Source organism: Hippichthys cyanospilos, chromosome 14 (assembly GCF_059441005.1).
Source record: "Hippichthys cyanospilos isolate Australia breed blue-spotted pipefish chromosome 14, RoL_Hcya_1.0, whole genome shotgun sequence".
NCBI lineage: Eukaryota > Metazoa > Chordata > Actinopteri > Syngnathiformes > Syngnathidae > Hippichthys > Hippichthys cyanospilos.
In genome coordinates this window covers 12,670,282-12,698,018 of record NC_142382.1, presented here as the reverse complement: position 1 = coordinate 12,698,018, position 27,737 = coordinate 12,670,282, and the positions used below count along the sequence as shown (strand labels likewise).

Sequence of the window (27,737 nt, the reverse complement as noted above, 5' to 3'; positions counted from 1 at the left end):
CATAGTTTTACACCGATGCCAACTGGTGCAGTGGTTGTGTTGTTGCAATTTCCTGTTCCGCCCACTTTTGTATGATTGATTGCATCACCAGCCTCATCTGTCTGGTGTTTATTACACTCTCTCCTTCTCTCCACTGACACACATGCTTTATCGTTCTCAGGTGAACTCAACATTGCTATTTTCAATGTGTAAATTCCTGCATTGCATCTCATCAGGACATCACAATGGAGTCAATGGCTCGTCTGTCATTCCTGTCGGCCGTGCGTCTCGCGTCCTTGTGTATCCAATCAGCTATTTCCCTCCGTGCATCCCACTTACCTTTGTCCATTTACTTGTTTCAGGTCATTTTTGTTGTTGTTGCCTGTAATGTTTGTACATATTTGGTTCCATCATCTCATTTGATCATCCTTCCCCAATTGTGCACACATGTACCTACCTACACTGGTGATGAGAGGCAGCAAGACAGTTTCCCTACAGGTAACCAAACACAGCTTCCTCTCAGCCATCACACCTACAGTCAGTGTGATGACTCAGCTTCTCAGAGAAAACTAAGTGTGGGAGGCTTTCTCCTGCATGGCGTCTGCCTACGTGAAACACATCCGACTTCACCATACCAAGAAGCGTGACCCATTTCAAATGACAAGGCAGGGCTAAAATAATTCTGTCTGTGTTTTCAATGAGCAGAGTTAAACGTTAGATGTAGTAATCCAATGTTCGCAAAAGGCAGCAACAAAAGGTTATTTTAATTGTCCATGAAACTGTTAATCAGGTTTAAATGTTTTAATTTCCACCCCATGATTAAAAACAACGTGAATGTTTGAAATGGATTGTTCAGAAAACATTAATGATTCCATTATTTCTTTGGTCCATACCATGCAAAAAAATAGGTCTAAACGGTCCATAGGGAAAAAAAAAAAAAAAAAAAACAAACTCTACCACGACACACGACTGAAAATTGTGACCGAAGCCCTCTAGGTAGCTCCAGGTAGCTCGCCATGATCGTATAGTGGTTAGTACTCTGTGTTGTGGCCGCAGCAACCCCGGTTCGAATCCGGGTCATGGCATAATTAGTTTATTTAACCTAAAAACCCTACTATGTAATACTATTGCAAAAGGAAACCTTTCAATGATTGCTACAGGTGGTCAGGTTAAATAAAGCTTGTCTTGCAGGTAATACGAAAACTGAGTGAAGTTTTGAAGGATATTTAAGTAGTTTCAAATAAAATGTTTCAGGATCGTGAGGCAGGAAAAAACACAAACGTTTTTCCTGCGTACCTTAAAGATACTCAACAATGACATAAGTGTGTATCCACACCTACATGTAAAATTCAGTTTCACATTAGCCATGAGGCATGTTTACTATTGCGTGACATGAAATCGACCAATTTTCATGTCATGGATCTCATTATAAAGTTTGTGTTCACCTTTTATGCAGTCAGCTTGTTTTAATGATTAAACCTATGTGATACTCATTCAGCAGCTCAGCTTCTCCTTCTTTAAAGCCTAGTCTGACGTATTTAATGGGTGTTGTCATCTATGGAATGCTATTATTGAAACCATTCAGAAACAGACAAAAGAGAGGGCAGACGAATTCAACCAAAAATGGAAAACACAAGAACATAATTAAGCACAGCTGCAAAGTACTGTCACAGTGTAGTGAGTAGTAGAATTAGGCATTATCGATTTAATGCAGTCAATTCTACGGTATCCTACCAATTCTACGGTATCCTACCAAAACAGACCTTTTTGGTTTTCAAGCTGTGGTGGATGCATAAACTGGATTTTCACCTCAGGGGTACGCTTACTCAAAATTCATACATGCCTTGAAACTAAATTGTGTCGAGTACAAACATTAGATAACCCCGTGATGCTTGGTGATGTTCATAGTACATTTATTTGTGACATGTGCAGCACAGAGTATAAATGTATATACCGGATAAAAGAGACATACTGTAGTCATACGAAAAAGGCAAATTTTACAATGAGCATTTTGAACACCTTGTAGGTTTTCCAATATTTCTTTTATAGGGCACTCCAAAATATGCCCACTAATGTGAATGGAGGACATTTAACAAACAAAAAAAGTTTTCAGTTTTCTTGTTTAACCTCAACTATATATCCTCTCACCCTGGCACTTTCATGTTTGATTACCAAAGCGATTGTTTTCTCAGCTATAATACAATGCATACAGGCTTTTATTATTATTATTATTTTTTTTTTTACATTGAAACATTGGTTACCATGTTCAAATATCAGACCCCATTAACAAAATACTCATAATAACATTAACAAATGTTTAACAACAATAAAAGCATTTGTTAAATCGTCCCGGTTCTTGCTATGCTTGATTGATATGGACAGAACCATGTGGCTCCATTGTACAGTTTGTATACAGTGATGAAATACAGACAAGATGAAACGAGCATCGATGAGACAAGAGTTCCAAAGTCGTTGAGGCAATGAGCAATAAATAAAAATTTCTTTTTGACAAGTGCGCTTCTCTCAAGTTGATTGGCTGGTGCAAGCTGCCCCCTTGTGGCCTAAAATGCACACTGCAGGCGTGTATTCGTCATCCGGTTCATAGAAGGGACCACTTGCTCGAGTCCATATTGCACAAGTTCTCTTTCAGCGACCGACATAAAGATTTCAAATCAAACGGTCAGTGTGTTGTTTTTCCACAAGTGCTGACAAAAAAAGGTTCAAATTCCTGTACAGTGTCACATTTTAATAAATACTCTCCAATAACAAAAAGTAGATGAGCATATTTAGCTTTTATAAAATCAAAAAGACACTCCAGCACCAAAATCCGGTGGTAGCTTTGGGTGAAAAAAGTAAACAAATACCAAACATAATATCAACGACCAACACCAGCAGGTATTCAATATTTGTATTAAAATGAAAGCTCAAAGCCACATTCAACAGGGTTGAGAGGGCATACAAACAGATATTCTGTTGTGGAATAAAAAAAACAAAACAAAACAAAAAAACGTGTTTTATCAGTTTGATGAATAAAAATAGCAAAATAAGTGAAACAGTTTGTCCAACTTAATGTCTGCCAAGCGAATCCCGCCTGTCCTCCTGTCATAACTTCCCCAAGTGAAAGAGAACCTGGCAAATAATGGCCACTACTCCAGCGTTCAGTACAGAAGAAATGGAAATGTCTAACAATCTACTTTCATAGAGCACAAATTCAGTTTTGTTCTCCTCCACTTTGGCCATGGCCAAGAGGCCTTTCGCCGCTCGACACAACATGCTCACGCTAGGTGGATCCATGTGGGGGTGCCCCATGTGCAATAAACTGTGAGGGTTCTGCTGGTACTGTGCCATGCTGACGCCATCCTCTAAAAAGGCCACCAAATTACCCACGCTGCCTTTCTGCATGGCTATGACACGTGCCGCCGTCGGGTCCCCTTGGGCCAGGTGGGAGGTGATGGCCACCGCCATCTCCCTGTACACTTGGGCCTTTCTCTGACCTACATAGCGGACCAGTACCGTGAAGAGTTTCTCTTGTCGACTGAAAGGTGGCGTGGCAAGGAGGAGGTCCACGTTACCTTCCTGGATGCTCAGCTTACAAAGGCACTCCAGAACCAGCCTCTGAGGAGTGAGCTGGGAGTAGGCCACTGCCGAAGGGAAGGGGTCCTGGGCTTCGGCTGAAGGGCACACCATCCAGTGGAGGAGGCCATCCAAGATGGGCAGGCAGATGGTGTCGGCGTAAGTGGAGAGATCCAGCTGGCCTGCGATGTTAGCCAGAGTTACCATTGCGTTCTCCCTAAGCTGACTCAGACACTCCCACCACCATTCGTATTTACTGCTCGACAGCCCCTTGTCCTGCTGCTCATCTCTTTGATAGCCGGGGGACGACCTGGTCCTCTCAGGATGTTGATGGTGGAGCAAGAGAAGCCGGCCCAGAAGAAGAACCAGAGCGGGGTGTCTCGACATATCCGAGTCGTTCCCGGGGATGAAGGACAAGCCGCGGACGATGTTGGAGACGCACAGGCAGCGCTTGGTCAAGGAGTCCTGCCAGGCTGAGCTCGTGCACAGCGGGGTTTCGTCCAGGCAGCGCGGTTCATCCTCCAGCAAGGTGATTTGGTCCTGCTCTCCATCTGGGTGCACCCGGAAAGGGTAGGATGGCAGCGATCGAGCTGGGTGCGTGTTTGACAGGGCGTCGACCCGCGCGCACAGAACGTCATCGATGGTGGCCGTGATGCGTTTTCTCGGTTGCTCCTTGTCTTCTTCGAGTGTTTTGTCGTCCAGCCAGGTAGGAGGGTCACAGCGGGGTTCAAAGTATGTCTGAATGTGAGCTGTGGTGTCGCCTCCACCAGCTTGCCAGTGTCGCAGCCCGCTGGTGAACTCATCAACCAAGTCATGAGTCAAGTTTCTGCTAAGGTTGTCTTTGTCAACAATTGTTATCGGGAACTTATCATGTTTGCTAGCTTGCTTGGATTTTGCTTCCAGCTCAGTGACAGGCAGCTCAACATCACTTTTATTTTCTGCTTTCTTCTCGTCTTCCTTTTTGAAGCACCCATTGGGTTTATTCATCTCATCGGCTGAGATGGGCTCCCCAGTAACAGCAAGATCTTCCTTCACTGTATTTCCTGGTAGGTCCTCTGACGCCACCAGAGTTGGAACAGACTCAGATGTAGATTGCACCTCACTTTTTGTCTCATTGTCCAAGGTAGTTTTTTCTTTCTGTTTGGAATTGAGGTCCAACAAGCTTTCCTTTGTCACCGTCCCTATTTCAAACTCTTGCAAGATGCCAAAGATCTCAATCAGACAACGGCGGAAGTACTCAACAATGAGCTCCAGGAAGCCTGGCAACTAGACAGACACAAAATGTAAACATCAACCATTAGTAGAAAAAAAAGATATACAAAGACTCCTGATGAATATCTCGACATTTGTGCTTTTACACATGCATCTTGAATTAGATTTGAGGAGTTGGACATCAGTGAGATATTGTCAAGAGACTGCCTTACCTGTGAGAGGTTAAATGAAGCAACAGTGCTGTCATCGTAGAGCAGAATGTTGATGGTATCAAGTGCCCATGTGCTCTCTGCTAGGAGGCCCGACTTAAGGGACATCATTACACGCCAGGCCTCGGGCATTCCTGGAATTAAGAACCACGGGAGAAAAGTTGTCATTCAGTACTTGGTTTGTAAAAGAAGGATGATGCGGTGTCAGGTAGCAACCAATGATAATCAATTCAAGGGATAATACACTTATTTAGCCATTACCAGCTGTCAAAAATTATTTTGTTTATAATTTGATTGTTATTTTTCCTGGACAATAAATGCTCTCTAAACACATTTTTGCACTAGCTGTAGACCGAAAATGACATCACTCTTGCACAAGGCCCATGTAACGACCAATTACAGATCAGCTTGTAAAGTATCACAAAACCCAGTTGACCCTTGACTAACATGCAGTTGTATCCATTTGCCCTGGGCTGTATTTGAGACTATTTATGCTGTTTTCATTTGTCAATTGCCAAATAATTAGAAAATTCTGAAGAGGTTAAAAAAACAAACAGATTAAGCAATTAAAAAAAATAATGCTTTAAACAAAACTGTATTTAATCATTTGCAATTAAGATGTTATTTGGACGCCCCTGTTGAATGTATTTGACAAATAATTTAGTTATATTAATTATTGACAAATTATTAACTTTTTTTTTACTGCTGAAAATGGATAATTACATTTTATATCCCTTCAATTTTCCATAGATAACTCAGTAATAGCCCCCCCCCCCCCCCCCCCCCCCCCCCCCCAAGTTGAGGTGTACATTGTGTACATATTGGACTCAACCAGTCCTCCTCAAATAGTGGGGGACACCCCACTATTTAAACACTACTCGGGGAGGGGTGGTAGTCAGCTTGCTGAGTGAGTGGGTGTGAAAGTTGTATTCTTTCTTGGGGGGTCTTGGCAAATTATAATTGAAGCAATTAAAGCGTAAAACAAATTAGTGGACTTAAATAATTGGAGGCAATAGAAGAAGACACATACGCAGTGTCTCACCTGTGTCCTTGGAGGTAAGCTTGCGTCGAGGTCTGAGTATTGGCATAGTGCCCTCCACAGATCCCGGTGGGTAGTTGAGGTCCCGCTTGAGGTTGTGAGGGAACTGACCCAGAGGTCCACATCCCTGAGATCCCATCATGGACATCCCAGGCTTTGACATCTTCATGGCTGACAAGAAAGCTGCTTTGCTGGGTGACACACGTGAGTCCAAGGAGCGTTGGAAAGCTCCAGGACTGGGGGCTCTGGGCAGGTGGTTTGCCATTGAATGCGAATTGGAATAAGCGGATGGGGGATGGCGTGATGAAAATGGAGGCATACTGCCTGATGATGACATATAAGGAGACTGGCGGTGCCACTGATCCTGTCCCTGTCGCCCATCAATGTCTTCTCTGCCAATTGAGCCATAAGAGGGGATTTGGGATGGGTGTCCTTGTCGATTGGGATAGGGATAACCAAGGTCTGTCCTGGAGGGCCACATGTTGGGACCGTCAGCATGATTAGGAGGCGGTCCCCCACCCATCATTCCATGCTGGTTTGGTATTGCAGAACCCATCCGATCGCGGTGGTATGGGTAAGGAAACTGTCCTTGGATGGGTCTGTGATCTGGGCCTGGATAGCTCCCGCCATAATGGTTATACAAGTCCGCCTGCTGGTTGGAGTATTGCATTCCGTACATCTCACTCTCGTGCCTCTTGGGTGGAGGACCATACATACCGTCCATGGATCGTTTGTAGCCCTGATGAAGCAAAGGTGGCTGGTGAGCAACTTTCTTTTAACACACAAATGATTATTTCCAATCATCAAGATTCAATTATCAAAGTAATTATTTCAAAATTTGATAAGCAAACAGATTTTGAATAATGATTACATTATATAGAGATGCACAGTAAATATTGCATATACAGAATCCTTTATGTAAATTACACCCATTACATACAGTGATGTGGTTCCTGTTTTGTGAAAATAATTACCAACCACAGTCAGTGTTATCACATTTTAAATGTATACATTATAGCATTAAGGGTACATCTTACCTGCTGCTGTTGGTACATCCCAGATGGATGCATCCCGTACGGCATGCCAGGATATTGCGGATTGTAGCCATCATGTCTTTAACATAAAACATATAGGAATGAAACACTGTTGTTCTAAAAAAAAAACGCGAAAAAAAACCTATGACATCACACACACCTCTGCTGTGAAGGGTATCTGCTGGAAGAATACATGCCACCCTCACTGTGAGGTGCAATGCTGTTCTGACTACCGGGAGGGCCCAAGCCCCCCTCCATTCCCATTAAGTGGTCTGGTCTGTAGAGAAAACAAAAGTTTTTATGCTGCTTGCATTAGACAGTGGAATCTGCTAAATGACAGGAACTTGAGGTCATACAATCTTGGAATATGAAAATTCAGGGATAAAATACCTTATTTCACACAAAGTTGCACAAAACCCGAGAGGTGTGTGTGTGAGAGTAAAAATGTGGTTCTGATGACCACAAAACATGAAAACTCTCAAGTGTCTTGACAATAATAAAAGAACGGAATGCACTCTGAAAAGTGGTATGTGATTCTTCTTATGAAGAGTAATTTCCTGAGCACGACTAATAAAAAAACTAAATTGTATCAAAGTCCATTACAAATAATCAACATCAACGATGAATGTTTTTCTCTTTTAGATCAGAGGAATTTGAATTCTATTATTCTCTATCGGGATTCACTGGGTGCGCAAGAGCTCATAATTTAGAGATTCCACTGTCCATCCTTGGTGAAAACAAAAAATCCTAGCAGCGAAGTACATATTCACAAACATCGGGACCTCACCTTCTGTCATAGCTTGGTCCATACGGGTACTGTGAGCGTTGACTCATGCTAAGGGCTGCTGGGGGTCGTCCGTACATGTCCTGCACACCTCCAGGTGGCATCTGGCCAGGCATGTAGGAATCTGCTCCTGCCACTGAGGGGGACACCAATCAAAAGAAGTAAATACTGTGTATGTTTATATCATATATGTAGAACTGTAAATACGATATACAAAACCTACTTCATTTTAATACTGATTATGATAAAAAGAAAGTAATGTTCAATGATTTTCAATGGAGGCCTAAAATGCATTTTGAGTCTCTGAGCCTCTGCTAGTCACTAGAGGGCAGCAAAACCTTAGAAATATTCACCAGTTTCTCAATTTGTTCATTGGTTAGCCTGTTTTTGACCTTCAACACCAACAATATTGACTTTTCGGCACAGGTGCTGTTGCATACTTTCTTTTTTATTTTGCTTTCTTCTCCACGAATTGCTCTACTAATCCATTCATTTTCATCTCATTCTTTTTCAATACGAGACCACCATTTCGTTTTTCTATAAAGCTTGTCCTCGTTGGGGTCATGGCTAAGTTGGAGACTATTCCAGCAGACATTAGGCGAGAGGTTGGATACACCCCGGACTGATCACAAGACAGATGACCAACTACTGAGCTCACCTGTGGACAATTTTATGGACTTCAATGAACCTAATTAACAGATTGTTGGAATATGGGAGGAGAAAACATACACAAGCATGTAAACACAAGACCACAAGGACAGAAATGAGGTTTGAACCCAGAAGATCAGATCTGTGAGGTAGATACACATCATGCAATGTCTATCAAATTGTTAATACAGAATTCATACAAATGCCAATCCACCTTAGGTTTAGTACAATATATATACTATAAAAAAATGTCACGGAAATGGACAATGTCCATGGATAAGATGAAGAAAAAAAAAACATCAACAGCTGACATAATTAAAGGAGATGTGTGTGCGTGTGTGTGTGTGTGTGTGTGTGTGTTGTCCATTGCCAGCAATACAAGCCTTTGTTGCAACATTTGTCAACAATGTTCAAAATTGGGACGTTGATCAGACTTATTATTCTGGTGTTTTTTGGTAGAATTTTAACAAAAAAATTGTAACTACTGTATTAAAAGATAATGACTAAATAAAAAAGTCAATTTCATTATGATTACTATTTCTTCACAAGCCAATTCTTTTGTGTTTGTCTCACTCACTCTTTCTCATTCCAGCAAAAGGGTCCTTGGTATCATATTGTATCCTCATCATCATGTCGGGCATGCTGAGGCCTTGCTGGTATGAAGCTGAGGGTGGCAGGGAGGCAGCCCGCTTCTGGAAGGCCGGGTCACTGACTTCTGAGAAGGGATCCTGTACACTCACGCTGCTCCTGGAAAGGGGAGGGGTAATGAATGGAGGGACAAACAGGAGAGTAGAAAAATGGCATCAGGATTTAAGTAACAAATGTGTTCTCCAACATGAAATGTGTTATTTGTATGTAAAGGCAAATTCATGGAATTTATCAAAAAATTATATTAAGTCATCTAAATGTTTTTGTGTTAAACATACAAATACACAACAAGCTCTATTTTTTCTGAATGGCTTAAATCCTGGGCTATATGGTTGTTAGGTTAAAAATAATGCAATTATTTGGACTGAACCAATGTTTGAGACAATTTTACACAATTGTCTGGGTTGTTTCCAAAAGGGGTTGTTCTACAGGAAAACATCAAAAGTTGGGTTGAACAAAACAACCCCATTTTTGAGGTTGTCTTATTTTGTCAAACCCAACCAAAGATTGGATTGGTTCATTTCTGACCCATTATTGGGTTATTTTTAACCCTAATGTCATTTTGTCAATGACCATAGGCAGACGGATCTGACTGGGCAAGTTTTGTGACTGTTTAAAGCGGATTCACTCAATAAATGCTTAAGTGACACTCGCATAGTCATAAATGTGCGTATGCGTATGACAATTACAGCAATTCATGTGTGAGTATTGTGGCAGCAGACAAAGTGAGCAGTTACTCATGACTCATTCAATCCCAAAGCCATATTTTGACATGGTGCAAGCAGACTTGAATTGACTTTCTGCCACCAAATTGTCAGTCTGCTATGAGCATGTTCAAGGAAAATCTAGGTTCCATGCCACATCGCAATTAGCTGAAGAATGGTCTAACAAACTGGACAATTGTGCAGCAAACCTTGCGCTTGCATGAAAAAAAAAAATCAGGAGCTGCCCTTGCCCTCACTGCCTAAGATAAACAGTCCAATGTGTGCATCAGTGAGGTAAAATATTCGGTTAACATTTTGTTTTCTGAGAGCATTATGGACCCATTAAATGCATTAGAAAAGCCTGTCATACTATTTTATTGTAAACAATGACAAACATTACACGCTGATTTTGGTATTGCGTTGTTTATTGTATTATTTATGTCAAAAGCATGCAAAACCCAGCTGCTGCCCAGATTTACCAAAATCTACTGTTGGCATGAACGACTACCTCTACAAAAATATATATATAGATTAAGGAGCACATGTGAAGGCACGCCTTTTTCATGACTAAGATCCGCAAATGCAGTAAAGCAGAATAAGAGCTTTACTTCATCTTCAAATCATAACTGAAGAAGTGTACTACAGACCTCCTTGCATCTGTCTCGTGTGACCTTTAGGTCTGTAAATCAACTCCCTCTTCCTTTCCCGAGATATGCATCAATTTGAAGGTGTCAAAAGAGATTTTACAGGGAAAGTGGTTACATTAAATGTGAAATGTAGTAAATGATGACTGCTGCTGCATGCGCTGAAAACGGCAGTAAATCTAGCTACAAAAAATACTGTCATTAGAAGTGTAGAAATAGTGAAGTATGATTTAAGATACCTGTTTGGAGGCAAAGGTGTGCCCTGTCCAAGAGGGGTAGTAGCACGGGTGGGGGGTAAGAGTTCCCCTGCACCTTCTGTAATGGAGCTGCTGCCAGAAGATTGTGGTGTCTGCGGACCTTGGAGGGAGCCTCCTGAGTTAGCTGCAAGATTGGAGATGATGGGATGTTATGACTGTAGCTATAGTTATGTCATAAACTTAAAATGCAATGATTATAAACATCAGCTAGCTTGTCGGGAGCACTCCTAACGTGGGCTTTGGCTCTACAGAGGTTGTATGAGAGAGAATACTTTGGAAATGGGGCCGAGGCGCTGGCAGTAATGACCTACATGAGAAGTGAGCTGAATCAAACAGCCCACATATGGGCATCAGTATATAACAACATGGCTGTTAAGGAGGGGCCGATGGAGGAAGAGAAGAGCCGATAAAAACAAGAGGGATTAATTCCTATGAAGGAAAAGCTTATACCTTTGGTCCACGTGAAGGGAAATAAATGAACAAACCAACCTTCAATCACGCCACATGCTGTTCCACTGATTAGAATTTGTTCTCATTTCAAAACAATATATTCCATTAACTCAAGTGTAGGAGTAGAGAAGATTGAGGTGCTTAAGCCATATAGCTCATCATATAAATAATAAATGAATATGCTTGATATAACTGCTGTGAAGCAAAAACTTAAAATTATGTAGCCGTCATTAATTGCAGCGTCGAAACCGTCAATGCTCTTGTTAAACCAGCGCACTGTTGTCCAGGGGTAGGCAGTGTGCCGGTACTGAGGGACTGTTGGTTGGATTTGCCGACGGACCACCGAATGACGAGAACATTTTTAAAATGACGGATAGACCAAGACAGATGGAACAGTAGATTTTGTCATTTTAATCCGTCGTTGGAATCGTCACCACATGTATCACCTGTAATGGTAATGATTTGTCAACTCAGTTAATTCTTTCAAATGTGCAAGAAATGGTTAAAATGCCATATAATTGGGAGTATGAAAGCATAAACAGTCTAAATAGGTCGCAAGTATATTTACGTACATAAGCTAAAAAATAAGTGGCTGTGCGCTGGAGCATTAGCTTGCAGCAGTTACTATTGACACAGGGACATTAAGGATAACACACTAAAGGAATGGATAGATACATGCTGGTTTGTATTTGTGAGAAACTTTGGTACCAGGCTATGCCAGCTGGATGCTAGAAATCACAAGATGATTATGACAAACATTGATCCTGTGATAGGTGTACCGTAGCAAAAAGTGAATCATTGCATTGCTAATAATCTTCAGTACATATTGCAATTTGTAAAACCCTATTCATAAAAAAATGACACACCTCCCAACTAAGAAGTTGTAATATACTGTACATAATTGAGGTAAAACTGGGTTAGCCTATCTGGTTGTTCTAACGCCACAATTCTGTGAAATCTGGGACTAAGCCGACACAAGAGACTGGTAACACAAGCTCATAAAACCAAGGGATACAAAATCCCTGGAGCAAGTTTAATGGAAAATGAGGACCGTTCTGCTAAAAAGATGACAAATACAAAGAGAGGATATGAAAACAGCCTAATGAGCATTTAGCGTAAAAAGCCTTCCACGGGAGCAGCCTTGGTGGCCTATTATTGCACCGCACGTTTCCAATAGGAAAAAACAGACTAAAGCTTTAAAAATTCATACCAATTCTAAATTATTCAATGACGTCCCCAGCCTCTACATGCTAGGAGACAGAGAGAAGGAATAAGAAGCTGAAATAGAGTGAAAGATGGTTATGCCATATGATAAGAGAGGTGGAAGTGTCAAGAACACGTGGGACCGGCTTCCACGCAAGAGGAGCACGCTCAAAGCTTTAACCAAGGTTCAGAAGTTTACGAAGAGCAGACAATCTGATGAGGCATATTCAGCAGTGAGGTGAAGAAGGCTAAGAAGCCAAAGAGGAAATGGACGCAAGTGTGAACTCAGGATCCCTTCTGCTCCACATTTAGAAGGAAAAGAATGACAGCGGAGAAACAAATGTGTGCGTTTGAGTCACGTGGTTGACATTTTATGTGCGCGCGTGCAGTTTGTGTGTGTGTTTGTCAGCGGGTGACATAATCCACTGGAATGGTGGCAGAGAGGAGGAGGGGCTATGGATGGGAGTCAGTCAGCTGAGCCACTTTTGTGAATGAAAGGTGATGGGGAGGTCAGGTTTGTTTACATTATACATTCCAGCCCTCATTAATCACTCCTACACATACACGCTCTCCCCGTGACCAGCCCGCTGGACACACTCCATCTGTGACATCACCGCTCTGTCAAGTCTATAAATAGACAGGCGAGGTCTCGGGAGGGCACATAGTTCATGATGTAAAAGGAGAAAGAAAAATATAGAGCACAATTTACATCTAATACAGTATAATGCTTCACTGATGCAATACATATTACATACTTTTTTTAAAATTTAAGTTGATATAAAGAATACATGTGATGTGTTTTGGGGTCAGTTCATAAATCAAAGTGTATGAAAATAAAGAGATTAGTAGATGATGAGGATTGTTGAGATACCATTATTTCTTGTTATGCACTGAGAAAAAAAACTAAAAAAAAACTGTGTTGAACCATTAAAATGCCATCTAAATGTAATTTCTTTAAGCCTAATGCACTTTAGATATAATAAAGATGGTAAAACTTTCTGGTCATCACTAGGCCGCACCAAATGGCAAACCATATTTTAATTGACATAAAACTATTAAATTTAATATCCCATTGCAATAATTTGACACGCGCACACACAACACACGCGTAGCAATGTTAAAAACACACAGGCGTAGCAACATTCAAAATGCTTTGGGAGGTGATGCCTCAGAAATCAATTGTAAACTTAATAGTTGAGGACCATTTCATCTGCTGAGATGTTAAAAGTCTTCAGATTTTGAAGTTTCCAAATGTCAGATTATGATTTTACTTGCTCCTGGAATTTATCCGCCAGTTCCTGCACCAGTTAACAACTTCCTGAAAGTTCCTGAAGGTTTTGGGTCCAAAGATGCTGGTTGCTATGGAGATTTGAAAGATGTGTGTTTGAAGGGTTTAACTTCAAAAGGCATGTTGGTCACCAATCATGTTGTGATACCAAATGAGCAAAATGTACCGTGAGCTTTTGTTTTATATCACCAAGGTGGACCAAGCCTCAAAGTGATTGAAACAGATAGTTCATATACTGTGTAGTCCAACTTACAAATGCAGGCCAATGCTCTTTTCCACAAGTAGGAAAAGCAATCAGCAGTGTACTGCAAAGTTCTTAAATAGCTGGGGTCGCCTTTCTCATCTCAGTTGCAAATTAGAAGTGTGCCCTTAATGCACCAACTCTCTTCTTTCCTCTTCACTCCTGATCCTAATGTCATAATTGTTCACAGACAGTGTGAATACCAAACATATACAAACAAAGTCACCCATATACAACCTCCCGTAACCTCAATCTCACACAATAATCCAAAAGAAGGAAGTCTTAGGTTTAAAGTTTAATGGGAATGGTATTATAGCTGACCTTCATTAACTGACTAAGTATCTCATCACGTGTTGTTTACTTACAGTATTTCATCAAGTGCTTTACCGACAGCATACAACCCTTTTGTACTCTAAAAAACTTTGGGGGCTTGTTTGGTGGTGGCGTTTGACCACTGCCTCAATGTGAGGAAAAAAAACATTATGCAAATAATCATTTTTAGACAATGTACATGTGATGCCTTTTTACAAAATCGGGCTCATTTTGTGGAGATTCGTTTTTGAAGAGTTTTTGACAGAAATTCGTTTAGGGATTTCTACAAAACAACCTTCTTAAGGTTAGAACGCTCACGGGCATCCTACAAGACATTTGATTGGCTCCCGTCGTGACATCTACCAATGAAGGCAAGAGTGATGTAAGGCCGGGAGCCAATCGTGTCTTAGTGGAGTGCCTGTGACCTGACTGACTGATTGCCTCGCCAGTCTTGTCCAAACTGTTGACTGTTGATTACAGTACCTCAAGTAGCTCAGAATGAATCTCACGCGCGAACGGTTGAAGGAGTACGGGGAGGATGAAATACAGCGTTGGGAAGATGTTATAAATGTTGTTGTAATAAATTGGAATTTCGCGTTTCAGACAGACAGCAATAAATCCCACATGTTCCATGATGGGAAACAATTAAAATTTGTACGCAACAACTTCACAGTTGTTGATATTTAAGTTGAGCTACCTGCGTTTGTTAATAAAGAACATGAACTGTGAAAAAAGTCTGAAATGGTCTAATATCAGGTATGACTTTTGCATCCACGTAGATACTGTATTTACTGTAAAATCCTATCCTGAGACGCTAGTTAGCTCTTTGAAGATTAAAAAATTATGATTGCTTTTTGTTTTAAACTTTGCTCGAACTCTTGAGTCATTTTGTTGTTTGCAGTTTATTGGGGCGAGCATGACCGGTTTGCATACAGGTGGGAAACAGGCTGAAAGCATTAAGAAATAAACAAGCCTTACCAGGTGAGGGAGGCTGGATCTTGACTTGCTTCCTGCTGTCCCCTGCAGCCATGCTTCCACTGCTGCTGCTGCTGTCAGCTGGAGGCTCTTCACCTCGCTCCATCTTGCACTCATAGGCAAACAGGAACTGGATATAGTGCTTCTTGAGTGAACTTGCCGAGCTGCTCGATGTTCCCACGCTCAGCGTGGTGGACAGCTCCCGCCATTTCTTGTTCTTGTTTACCTGTGTAGGGTGACATATTTTTATTTTTTGTGCCATTGACTTTGATACTGTACATATCATTGAAGTTTATGGTTGTCAACCTGGCCATTTGAGGATTTAGCGAAATTCCCAATGGCCACTATTTTTTTTTTTTTTTTTTTTTTACAGTGAGGTTTTCATTAAAGATTACACACATTTTATCACCATTAAATATTTTCTAGTTCTAATGATGGTGTTTTTCATCAAATGTGATTCCAATCCTAAACAAGTTACCATGGCAAGGCCTCCAATCTCCCGAACAGCAATGTAAAGCTTCCAAAGATCCAGAGGCTTCTTTCCCACAATAGGCAGCTGGGAAACAGGAGTTCCTCTCTCCTCCATGAAAGACAGATAGCGTTCCACCCACATCCGCCTCTCGGGCTCCACACCCAGCTCGTATAGTCGCGAGATTCGCTCAGCAGACGTCGACAAATTTAGGTTGGCTTTCTATTGAAAAATATGGAGGGCAAAAATGTGGGGTTCAGAAAAGAAGGGTATTTTGAACAGGTAGTTAACATACATAGCTTTCTGATTCCTAAAATAATAAGAACGATTATACCGCTCACCTTCTAAATGACTTACATTTCATATGTATTATAGATAGGCAATTACACAGTCTTATGTGCTGAACCTTGTACTTTAACAATTCTTTCTCCCCATGGGAGTCATTAAGTTTCATCACATATTTACACAAAGAGAACTAGGCCCTTGGTTATATGGACATACTAAAACACACACTTTGTCAAAAGAATTTATTTTAAACATTCACAACATAACCTAAGTGGGCTCCGGTTTTTGGACGATTGAACCCAGCGCTTCAGCAATGCTTTAAACTATTCTCCATTTGCCAAAAATACTTCAAATAAGGGGAAATGCAACACTGATTTTAACTGTCCTCCTGTTGTGCTTATACGAGAGCAACCATCCATGCATTCATACTTAAGCCAAAAGTACTTACTGGGCTTGGCGGGGCCTTGACTGACCAAGGAGGGCTGCTTATGCTGTCACTATCGTCTCCGTGGTAGGAGGACAAGCTGGCTGGGCTGGGTGACAGTGGAGAGGAGACAGGTAGAGCATTGCTTGGTGTGGCCGGCTGTGACGCACACTGCTGTGTGCCAGAGGTGCTGTTATTGTGGCCATCTTGTAACTGGTGTGGGAAGAGGGATAAAACAATGATTTAATAAGTGGGCATCCAAAAATAACATGGCTGTTTCTGAGGGAGCAGCATCACTTGTCTAAGAGAGAAAGAACTAAAAATCACAGATGCTGCTATTAAAACAAAGGGTTCATCTTCATTTACTGGTCTTCAAATAAACAAACCACAATATTTAAAATATTATCAAAACATCCACAATGTATTGATCAAATATTGATACTGCATTGGAAAAAATACTCTCTTTATTAAAAAAACAACAACAAAAAACTAGACACACATCTAAGATTTTGCTGAACAGTATATGGGCATTGACAACGACAGACCGACTAAAAAATGTGCATAAACCACAACTTGCTTCATGAAATTGAAAAAAATATATTATTATGGCTGGAGCATGGGAGTTGTGCCTCAAGGACTACTTTATTTAGCAATTTTCCGCAGTAAATGTTTTTTATAATTAATTTGATACATAAATTATTTTTCGCATGCAATAGCTTTAAAAACATTCTCCCACTTGCCGTCAACTGAAATTGACATCACATGTAGGAAAGGCTCAAATAATGACCAAACATGGCTCACCATTTTTCTGGGTTTGATCATGTGGTGTATGCAAGTTGAATAATTGGTAGTCAACTGAGCCCAGTATGTGTGACATCAGTTTGTCTACAGCACAGCATGTGGCAAAATGTTTTTTTTTTAAAGGTGTTAAGAGTACATGAAAACGTAATTATCGAATTAGATTACCAAAATGGAGTAAACATTTTTAATTGGCAAAGTTACCCACATATACTAGCAGGAATTGGAGTAATAAGTAATTTGGAGGGACGTTGACAAGCATAGCCTGTATTGTTATGGAGAAAAATGTGATTTTTTTAGCATTTAGCTTGCTTTCAAACACATTTAAAATTACATTCAAATGGATTATAAATATGTTAGAACAACATTTGCAAAAACATTTAATAAAAGTATTTACTTACAAATATGTTCATACTTGCAGGCTAAATGCTAAACGCTGTAGCATCAGAGATAAAAACATTTAAAATTCTTCTATTTTCACTTTATATAACAGTGATAGTGTACATTAATTAATATTTCTGTAAATGCACCAACATTAGCCAAGAAGGTAGTTTTTTATCTGCAGTCCCCGGAGCATCTGGAGTTTCAGTGTCTTGCTCAAATACACTTTGGCATGATCACAATGGTCGGGGGATCCAACCCACAATCTCTCAGTTAGGAGATGATCACTCTACCACAGAGTCATGCAGCCCTTACTTTCAAACATAGTTAAAATCTGTTCAAATGCATTTGAAAAAAAACCCAAAAAAACCCCCAACAATGTTCCAATGAATTTGGAAATACGTTTGAGCGTACATGTAAATACATACGAATGCTTGAATGAGTTTGCCAGTCAAAAATGTTTACTGCATATTGGCTGCCCCGCGCTTCAATACATGTGAAAAAAGTAAAAAATATTTACTGCATATTGGCTGCTCCGCGCTTCAATACAAGTGAAAAATTTCACCAATAGGTACAGGTTTGATCAAGATCAGTGTGTGTCATTCACCAGCACAAATGTGCGTGTGTGTGCACGTATAAGAAACTGCAAGACAGAACAACAGCTTGACAAGTTCTCCGGGTCTTTATATGGAATGTTGGAGTCAGCAAAAGCTTATCTACCCTACTTTCCATTTCCCCGAGTCGGTCTTCTCTGGATCTCTCCGTCTTTGTGTTGCTGCACTCATTCCTGGCAGACAGATCATCTCTTTTGGGAGCACGAGGGGTCTCACTGACTGCTCTGAATGCCTTTAAATAATTCAAAAAGCCCTTACTACCGTAATCAGCAAAAGAAAAGACGGGGATTTTGAACGAAAAGACGTGTAGCGGATGCGGTGGAGGTGCGTGTATGTGAGTGAAAACAATTGAGAGTGGGGTTAGAAAGAGCAGTTTTGCTGTTGCTGAGCTGAGCCGAGTCAAGGTGCAACCTGAAGGTGAAAGGAGAGGTCAACATTGTTTGGTTGTGCGCAGTAAAAGCGATGTTTACGTAAACGGATGCCGTGTGACTTCTTGTGTGTGGTTGCTTGTTTGTGTCCGAGCGACTGTGTGCGTTACAGATGCCAAGCTCTCGTGTTCTGCTCGGGCTGCCAAAACACCAGCTAGAAAGAGCTGGTGGCCAAAACAAAGCAAGGAACCCATTAGGAATGGTAATTTTAAACAAATCATTAAATATGGGGAGAACAAAAACCCCAAAACAATCTACTGTGCTGCTGCGAGACTGAGTGAGTGAATCAAAACTCATTGGGGGCACAAGAGCAAACAAAGGATAAATATAGCAAGGCATGGATTTCCTTTCTGTTACCTTTGGCTTGTGAGTGTCGTTGGCGGGCCCATTGTCATCCTTTGCATCTGCTTTCATTTTCACATCCGGGCTCATCATGCTGTCCCCAGACATTCCAATGGCTCCTTTGCAAAGGATAAAGAAAACATTTAAGGAAAACAAAGAAATACAAAAATGTTCTCAAACAAATTATGATCTATTTTTACCATGATCGCTCAAGGCTCTCTCAAGTGACTTGCTGCCGCTGTTTTTGTGAGATTCATTCATTTCTGAAACAAATGGTAGATCCTTTGTGAGGTGTGAAAGCTTCAGGATAATGGCTTGTATGACGTCACAGACATTCGCCTTTCATCGTATTGACATGTTGTCCCCCTCAAAGTGTCGCTTTCAAGTTTGTCCGCTATTTCTCCACAGAAGTAGGAAAGAAATATTTGGAAAAAGATGGCTGCTCAAGACGACGCTAGTGCACTCTTTTGATTCTTTCGGGAGAAATCCAAATGCAAAAACTCCTTTAAAGTGGTGGCACAATGGCAAGGGGGCGGAGTTTGCATTCACATGATACAGTTTTTTTTCTTTTTTTTCCTCATTTCAAAGATACCGGCATAACTGCCTTTGGATTCAAGTTGAATAGGCACCCAGATCATCAAGACCGCATCTCATATTAGGAGCTGCAGATTTCTAATAAAACAAAAGAAAGATTCCTTGGATACAACAGACTAATGGCTTTTCCTTTGGCAAACTAGCTAACTGCTGTGAAACCTTGGTACTCATTTCAAGTTCCTCAAATATCAAACATTCTAATATTTGGCTTTGAATAAAAGGTGCCTATTCATTCAATGCCCTCAGATGTGCCTTCAGCGACAATGCGGCAAGGTGAAGGGCTTAAAGAAACTTTGCTACATCAATATTCTCTGCGTGAAAAGTATGAGTGCTGAAAAAAATAACCACAGATGCGAGCGTGGTGGAGAGGCATTGGCCTTCAACCTTGATCCTTTTACTCATTCTCTGAGATGTGTTTTTTGTAAATTCAACATAAACACATTCGGCATCTGGAGGTTTATCTCAAATGGCCTGAGCTCCAGCCCCACTTTTTATTCCAGTAATTTTTCACAATACTCTATACATTGCATTACGTTATAAGTTAGCAGAGCACGTGTGCTCAGAACCCTTCAAAGTATGATTTGGAACTGATACGTGCAAAATGGTGCATGGCAGGGCAGTCTCTAAACTGACAAATGTTAAAACTTAATATTTTGGGGTTTTTGGAGGTTGTGATGTGTGTGAAATTATTCACCTCTTAACATTTTTGTACATTTAAAAAAAATCTTCATATTCTTTTGATGATCTTTGGGATTTTAAGCAAACAAAATTCTTATGTGATATAGCTATAGACATTTTAATGCGATGTAAAGTTTTATGGTGATTTATAGCATAGCTGCGGTTCTCGTACGTGAGATTTTAACAGGGTTTGTGCAAGTATCAGCAAATCTAATCTAAAAAAGCAAATCAAATCTAATCTAATTTACTGCTTTGTAATGCTGTAATGGAAACTGCACAGTTTTTCTTTTCAAATTAAAAGTAAATGAGTTGGAACACGAATTTGCTAATATTTTGCAAAATGTTGTATGGTTTTATTTTGTTAAGTTTTATATAAATTCACATCGTCATTAGTGACGGTATTTTCCGGCAGATAAGCCAGAAGTAAACCAGAGGATGTTACACGTTCTATCTTCAGAAGTTGCTCAATAAAAATGTCTACATATAGTATGACAAATATAGTTCCAAAGTTTATGAACGTGGACAGGCATGACACAGGGCAGTTTTTAGTGTGTATATTTTTACCCTATAAATTTGCCATGAGTGTCTAATTTATTAAACTTTAGAACTTTTCAAACATCATTTATATCGATCCACAAAAAATAGTCAACATAAAGTGTCCTCTTATGGATCAAGAGATGTTATCAAAAAGAAATAACCTAATTTAAATAAACATTTCTCCACAAATAATAATCATAAAGTGTCAGACCTGTTGTCAAAAAGAAACAAGTATAAATAAATATTTGTCCACGAAAAATATTCAAAATTAAGCGTCCTCTTTCCAAAAATAAATCATTAATTTAAAAATCAATAAATATTTGTCCACAAAAAATAATCAACATAAAGTGTTAGACCTGTTCTATAAAAGAAACATTTATGAATAAATATTTGTCAACAAGAAAATATTCAACTTTAAAGTGTCCTCTTTTGGGATCAAAGTAAAGATTTGTTCACAAAAATAAATTAACGAGGTAACAAATAGTGGCACGTGACAAGTTGGGTCGAACCATTCTAGAATGGGGGAGAATCTGTCTTTTTAAATGAATGGAATTGAATGGAACCTACTGAATATAAAATTTGTTTTATGAACATTTATTTTCCTGAAACAGTTCATTCAAAAATGATTTTTAAAGGATTTTTGCATGTTTGTATTATTGAAAATCTTGAGTGCCCCCTGAAGTTCCTTCAGGTACCCCAAGGGGTACCCATATCCCCATTTGAGAACCACTGATCTTGAGCATTCTAATTTAAAAAAATGGGAAATTTGTTATGCTGGCCGTTAGTGTCATGAAAACACACACGCACACGCACGATTGGATGAGAGTGCTGTAGTGGTCCTGTAGGCCATATAGTCAAACCTTTGGCCCGTATGCACCTTTTATGATGTCCACCGGTGAGAACAGAAAATATACAATACGCCCTCTTCCCAGTTGGATTTAGGAGTCATACCTGAAGGCATCACATTGCAGGCCGGACCTTGCGCGTTGCCCACGGCTGACACATTGTTGCCTGCTGGTCGGCTGTGGGGGACGGTGGAGCTCGGCTGGCTGACGCTAGGTCCTTGATAGCTGCCCTGCCTACACAAAACAGGACAAGGTCATAGCTGTATTTATTTTGATCATTTTGTCAGAAAGTAGCTTGAAAATGTTCGACCATGATGGCGGGCCGTGGAGGTCATGAGATCACAGGGAAAACTGTAAGAACAGATGTCACACGGTTGTATTGAAATGACATTTAGCAAGCAGTTGTTGCAACATTTGGACTTTTATCTGTAAACAGACTTGACAACATATCACTGATCAAACACGGTTTGCACAAAATTGGAGACGGCTGAGCCGCATGCATCTCTTCTAATCTCCGTTATCGTCCCCACTGCAAATCCTCTTCGTCTCTCCCACGAGTCATAATTTAACTAATTAAGGTGTGCTTTTGGAGAGGCTCAAATTCGTTTCCATGGCAACTGAATAAATCAATCCCGCTCAATCGCCCCTCTTCAGCTTCCCTCGTCTCACGGCTCATCATGCAGTGTTGCAGGTGACATAAGAGGGGCTTATCTGCAACCCGATGAAGACTAGCCTGGCTGTGAGTGCGGGTGTATGTTGTGGTGGTGGTACGTGTGTGTGGGATAGGGGTTATGGTATGGATGAGATTAAAGCCTGCACCTTTCATTGCAGGCCGCACAGTTCAAAGACACTGACCTAATAGTTGAAAATTTGACCTTTCTGGGTCTGAAAAAAGATAATCTCCTGGATTTCCTTTATATTGGCGTATTAAATAACGAGGTCTAATAGAAATAGTGTAAAAGGGGGACTGCAGTCAGATTGAAGGATATGGCACTATGTAATCTCAGTTAAAGTTGACAATTTTGATGGTGGAGTTTATTTATATGTGTGGAAGCCTTTTTTTGCATATTTTTAAAATCATCATCAAAAACAACATTGATTGATCATTTAATGCATTGTTTTGAACAAACAATTGAACAAAACTGAAATGTCTGACCGTTAGAGGCATTTTTTTCCTTATAGTCTTTTGATAGTAACAATTCTCAATACTTCCAACTTCTAGGTTAAATTCTGGCCATGAGCAACATACTTCAACTGTGTTTGTGATGCCCTGTGGAGCAGTGTATCTTGATTTAAGATGATAAGCCAAAGTTATTCAACTAATACTGTGGTTGAACTAGGCTTCGCAAAGTGCACCATTTTTTTAATATTTAAATGAGATGTCGAGCAGTTTTCAAAAGTAAAACTTCATACACCCATTTTTTTTCTCCGTCCTTGATTCGGTGACCAATTTGGTTGTAAAGTTAACAGAGCTCACAAAGAAGGTAAATAAAACAGCCTTTAATGCTTTTAAATAAAATTAAATGAATCTCCAAAGTTGACATTTTACTTTCAGTAATAGTTGTGACATTTGGCCTCACGTACTGTATCTTGCTGTAGCTTGGGGATACTCCAAATTTCACCAGTATTTTTAAGTAGTTAGAAAAAAAAGGACCGTTTTAGAACCAATGATATACAAGACATCTCTAAGCAAAAATCTGTAATTTCTACTATGATAAAATTATCATGACTTAATTTGGAGCAGTTTGTACTTACAGTATCAATAGTCAGACAAGCAGAATGGATTACTACAAAATGTATTAATGATGAAGCAAACACATTTGATTTTTTTTTAGACTTTTTTTTTTTTTTAATTTTTCGCTTTGCTTTACACTCTACTGGCCAGTCATTATTGCTTTCTATGTAACAAAACAAAAACCAAAAATGATGCATCTCACTATCTCACACACTATTGTGATCACCACTGGCATCAGCAAGACACGGGCAATCCTCTTTCCATTAACAATCTGCATCACCAAGTGGAAATATTTTCAGCAAGATGAATCTTACATGAGATTGGTGAATGAAATACCCTAATTCCCCAAATATAAGACGCAGACTTAATTTGGGGGTCAAATTCTGGTATTTTCTGTTTTACCGTCTGTAAGAAGCACCAACACTTTGGCAAAAATGCAACCGTGTTTTCAAACTTAACTGAATGAGCTGCAGACATTATAAATTTAACATGATCCCCTTGGTTTTGGTAATATTCCTGTGTGTGAACAAGGATGGATTAGGACGTTGGCTCAGTCTGCCTGCTTCTTTTATTGAAAATAATTCCGTAGCAACCTCACCTAACACGAGCTGTTGTTAGCTGCAACAGGCACTTGATGCTAAAAGTGAACTGAGGTCCCACTCCTCTGTCTGAGAGTGAGAATAGTAAAATAGTCTGGAAAAACAAATTGTCCTTTCGGGTTTCTCTTATTTGAAGCTTCAAATACACAAGTTTACAGAACAGCTTAGTGGTCTACAAAGGAGTGCGCAGGGATAAGTAAAAATGAAGATTCTTACACAGTCACAGAGGAGTCAACGCCTACAAGATACTTCTACCTCGGAAATGAAGTAATTAAAACATAAAGGGAGGCAAAATTATGGAGTACAATATGTCAGTGTTTGACTTATCTTTCAGGGATGTCTAGCTGCACAGAAAGTTCCCATGTTAGGTGAAAGGGCTTTATGAAACCAAAGCCAGGTGGTCAATGAACAACAAAACATTATAATAATATAAGCTAAATACACATTTTCCATTACACGTCCCATTTATAGTAAGTAAAAATAGGGCCAACATAAAAATGCACATCTGTGCGTCAAAACTCGTCTTATGTGGCTGACGGATCAATATTCCTCAAATGGTGTCAAGTTATTCTTGGGGGAAATGAGGGATTTTCGGGCAGTTGGATATTACGGAAAGGTGCTCATCGGGAGCGGTTAGAAGTTGGTATATGCAATGCTCACTCCAAATAAAGTGGGTATATGCCATATACCCTGCCACTACACCACTGGGTGCAATGTTCATGTGTCCTATACCTTTGTCTATCATGTAAATAAGGCAGGGACGAAACTCATCTCGCAATAGATTAAAAAAAAAAAAAAAGATGAGGAAGCATGAAAGGACCAAAAGATTCACTATGTGAGGTTTAAGAAAACAATTTTTTTTAATTCCCTTTTTTTTTTTCTTGACGAGCAAAAATTCTGTTTGGACCTATGCCACTCAAATCATTTGTCACTGGCATCGGTCTCTGTTTCATACACAGAGTAATGCTTCATGTTGGAACTGATACATTTAGCCTAAGAGGAGGGATTGGCATAGTAAACCTCCCTATAATCTCATCTCACAGAAGTAATTAGTCATAGAGCATGAGTGATGATACATATGTAATCCCTCTATTTGGGTGGTGGTGGTGGTGGTGGTGTGGGGGGGGGTGTACTGCGGGCCCCTGTGGAAAAAAATCCAACGAGCACCAAAGACACGATTACCTGACCCCAATTCTCGATAGGAGGAGGTATACAACCCCATCATTGACTACCTATCTCGCTCCTTAATAAGCCGTGCGTGAGCCAATCCATAGAAATTTATGTTTTGAGTTTTATGCTCCTCATATTAAAAATGTTTTCTTTACAGCTAAATGACTTGGAACCTGCTTTTCCATCCCTTCTGCACCCACTCACAGCCATTGTAGATGCAGTCTCATGTGAATGGTCAAACAATCAAATCAACAACAACCGTAGCTGGAAGCTTTTGACTGCACTGCTCTTCCATTAAGACTAATTCATGTCATAAAAAAAGCCATTAGCGAGCACTTGATGGAGGCAGCGCATAGTGTTTAATCACACTTAATATATGCATGCACAACTATCAGGGAGGGGGAAAAAAAAGCAAAACGAATTCATCTTGCTCTAAGGCACCTTTGCACCAATGAGGGAAAAATGGTTGACGCAGAGAGAGATGGAGTGAGCGTTGGAAGATGAAACTAAAGGAGGTGTTCAGAAAGAGGGCCAGGATAGAAGGCCATTAAGTCCAAGGCCTAAAAATGTGTGACACAGCAAAAGGAAATAAATTGTAGATTGACCAAAACACTAATTCAATCATTCAATGAGGTTGAATAAAAGACAACATAGAAAATCCCACCTTTACAAAGGTTTCATATTGCTCACTTTTTTCTGACACTGTTAGAACTTTATGACATTATAGCATTGATTTACTAAAAGCTTGTGTATGAAAATGGGATGGACCAAATGGGCAAAATTGCTTCACTGTTATTTTTCCACATTCTGTGACTGTATATGCAAATATATTAAATTAGTATGCCAACTCGGATTTCTAAAACTTGTGATGAATTGTGATGGCTGATGTTTACATCTTAAAATAGCATGCAAAAGGCAGGTGCTAACTGGCAAAGCGCGGGCAAAATAAGAGGCCACGAGGAAAATGTTTCTGCTCATGAAAGGCTTTACAAAAAGCCTGAGAATACAAACTATCATGACATATCGTCTATTCAGAGATGCATTACGGAGCTTCTGAACTGGTTTGACTTTGAGACCGTCACAAGAGTCATGCCACACTTCTTAAACTTCTAAACTCTGCATTTCCTTGTTCATGGTTTATTTTAGGGCATTGTGGCAGGTTTTGCGTGGTCTGTTCCAAGTTGGAAATCAAATGATATGCAGAGTATGCTGATTTAAATTTCCATACATGTTAAATCTAACCAAACAGTTTTGATGCTGTTGCTAGCTTCCCCCAAATCATCTGAGCGATATGTATATTTTTTATGTAACTGTTTGTCATTTTAACTGACAAATCCAATTCCAACACTTCAAACTTGATTTTATATTTGAACTTCCGAATACTTCCTGCTAAAAACCTGAGGGTCATAAAGTATAAAAACCTCTTGTAGCAAATAACGCGCAAACTATGTAAATTAAAATCCATTCTTTGGGCTCTTAGTAAAACATCAAAACATCATACGCAACACAACCACAGGCAGGCTGCACAATCTGTGGGACTGAACATGCAATTTAATGCCACTTATTTGGGATTTTGACAAATTGTTTGTGGTTTGTGGTTAAACTGTTGTGGAACTGCACTGCTTCATTCTGAGAGCCCCAATTGGTTACCAGATTTAGACGAAGGAGAAATAATCAAAAATAAAAAAGCAATCCCTGCTTTTTGGGATTGCACTGCTACATTACTGTAAACTGTACTAGTTAAACAGAAATATTAATCAAATCATCCAAATAACTGTCAACTATTCTATTTTGTTAAAAGGTGGAATCTGCTTCTTTTGCTGTGAATGTTAATAGATTGTGCACAGGATTATTATTTTGTTGACTGTTGGTTTATACATTGTAAATTTTAACCCGTTGTTGAGTGACTATTGGCAGTACCCTTCCCCTGATCTGGTACCTCTCTCATAGACAATCATGTAACTCTGTGGTGTCCAACTTCTGAATTTGAGGGCCACGTACAAAAAAAAAAAAGTAAGATGAGGGGCCACATTTAATTTTGAATTTATAGTCTATTAAGAGAGTGTAATTCATCAACCAAGCAATTACATTTTGTTTGTATTTTCTAGTTATTTTGAAAACGTTCTACTTAATAGCTTTCTCAAATACTATTAGGCAAATATTATAGGATTTCCCAAAGTTTTGGGTGACTCTGGCCATGTATCTCATTAGATTAGATCACAAACCCTACCCTGAACATCATTATGGTCCTAAATTGGTGCATGACAGAAAGCAAAAAGCGAAAGGAAAAGAAAAGAAATATAACTTTGAAAATATTTACAATTTTGACAGAAGTAGATAATTTTGAAAAGTTTTGCAGTGATTAACTTTATTTTTATTCTTGCAAGATGAGAAAAGCTCTACAGCCGGGGGGGGGGGGGGGGGGGGGGGTGTCTATGTTTGTAAATTACACAACATTGCCTGAAATGCAAAAAAAAACAAAAAACAAATACAAAAACACTTACAAAACACACACACAAGTACACCTGCCCACACACAGACTCAAAATACACACTTCTAAACTAGTATAACTAGTAATGTATAATGAACTAAATAAATCACCAGATTACCTAATAAGCAGGACCGCTGGTATTGAACA

The 27,737-nt window shown here is 39.8% G+C and overlaps 1 protein-coding gene and 1 non-coding gene across 2 annotated transcripts in view; one reads left to right on the top strand and one right to left on the bottom strand.

Annotated features, from left to right (window-relative positions):
- Positions 1-992: 992 nt before the first annotated feature.
- On the top strand, positions 993-1,064 carry trnah-gug (transfer RNA histidin (anticodon GUG)). Its single transcript has one exon. It is a non-coding gene; the product is annotated as a tRNA-His (tRNA).
- Positions 1,065-1,868: 804 nt separating this feature from the next.
- The window catches only part of arid1b (AT-rich interaction domain 1B), a 194,959-nt gene continuing 169,090 nt past the window's right edge, over positions 1,869-27,737 (bottom strand). The window contains exons 9-22 of the mRNA XM_088433133.1: positions 21,702-21,829; positions 19,142-19,204; positions 18,957-19,060; positions 16,403-16,591; positions 15,679-15,891; positions 15,204-15,426; positions 10,714-10,855; positions 9,056-9,225; positions 7,834-7,966; positions 7,207-7,323; positions 7,050-7,125; positions 6,016-6,751; positions 4,977-5,107; positions 1,869-4,818 (exon numbers count right to left, since the gene is read on the bottom strand). Coding sequence (XP_088289259.1) covers positions 3,082-4,818; positions 4,977-5,107; positions 6,016-6,751; positions 7,050-7,125; positions 7,207-7,323; positions 7,834-7,966; positions 9,056-9,225; positions 10,714-10,855; positions 15,204-15,426; positions 15,679-15,891; positions 16,403-16,591; positions 18,957-19,060; positions 19,142-19,204; positions 21,702-21,829 — 4,162 coding nt within the window. The 3' untranslated portion in view covers positions 1,869-3,081. The remainder of the gene's footprint in view (positions 4,819-4,976; positions 5,108-6,015; positions 6,752-7,049; positions 7,126-7,206; positions 7,324-7,833; positions 7,967-9,055; positions 9,226-10,713; positions 10,856-15,203; positions 15,427-15,678; positions 15,892-16,402; positions 16,592-18,956; positions 19,061-19,141; positions 19,205-21,701; positions 21,830-27,737) is intronic.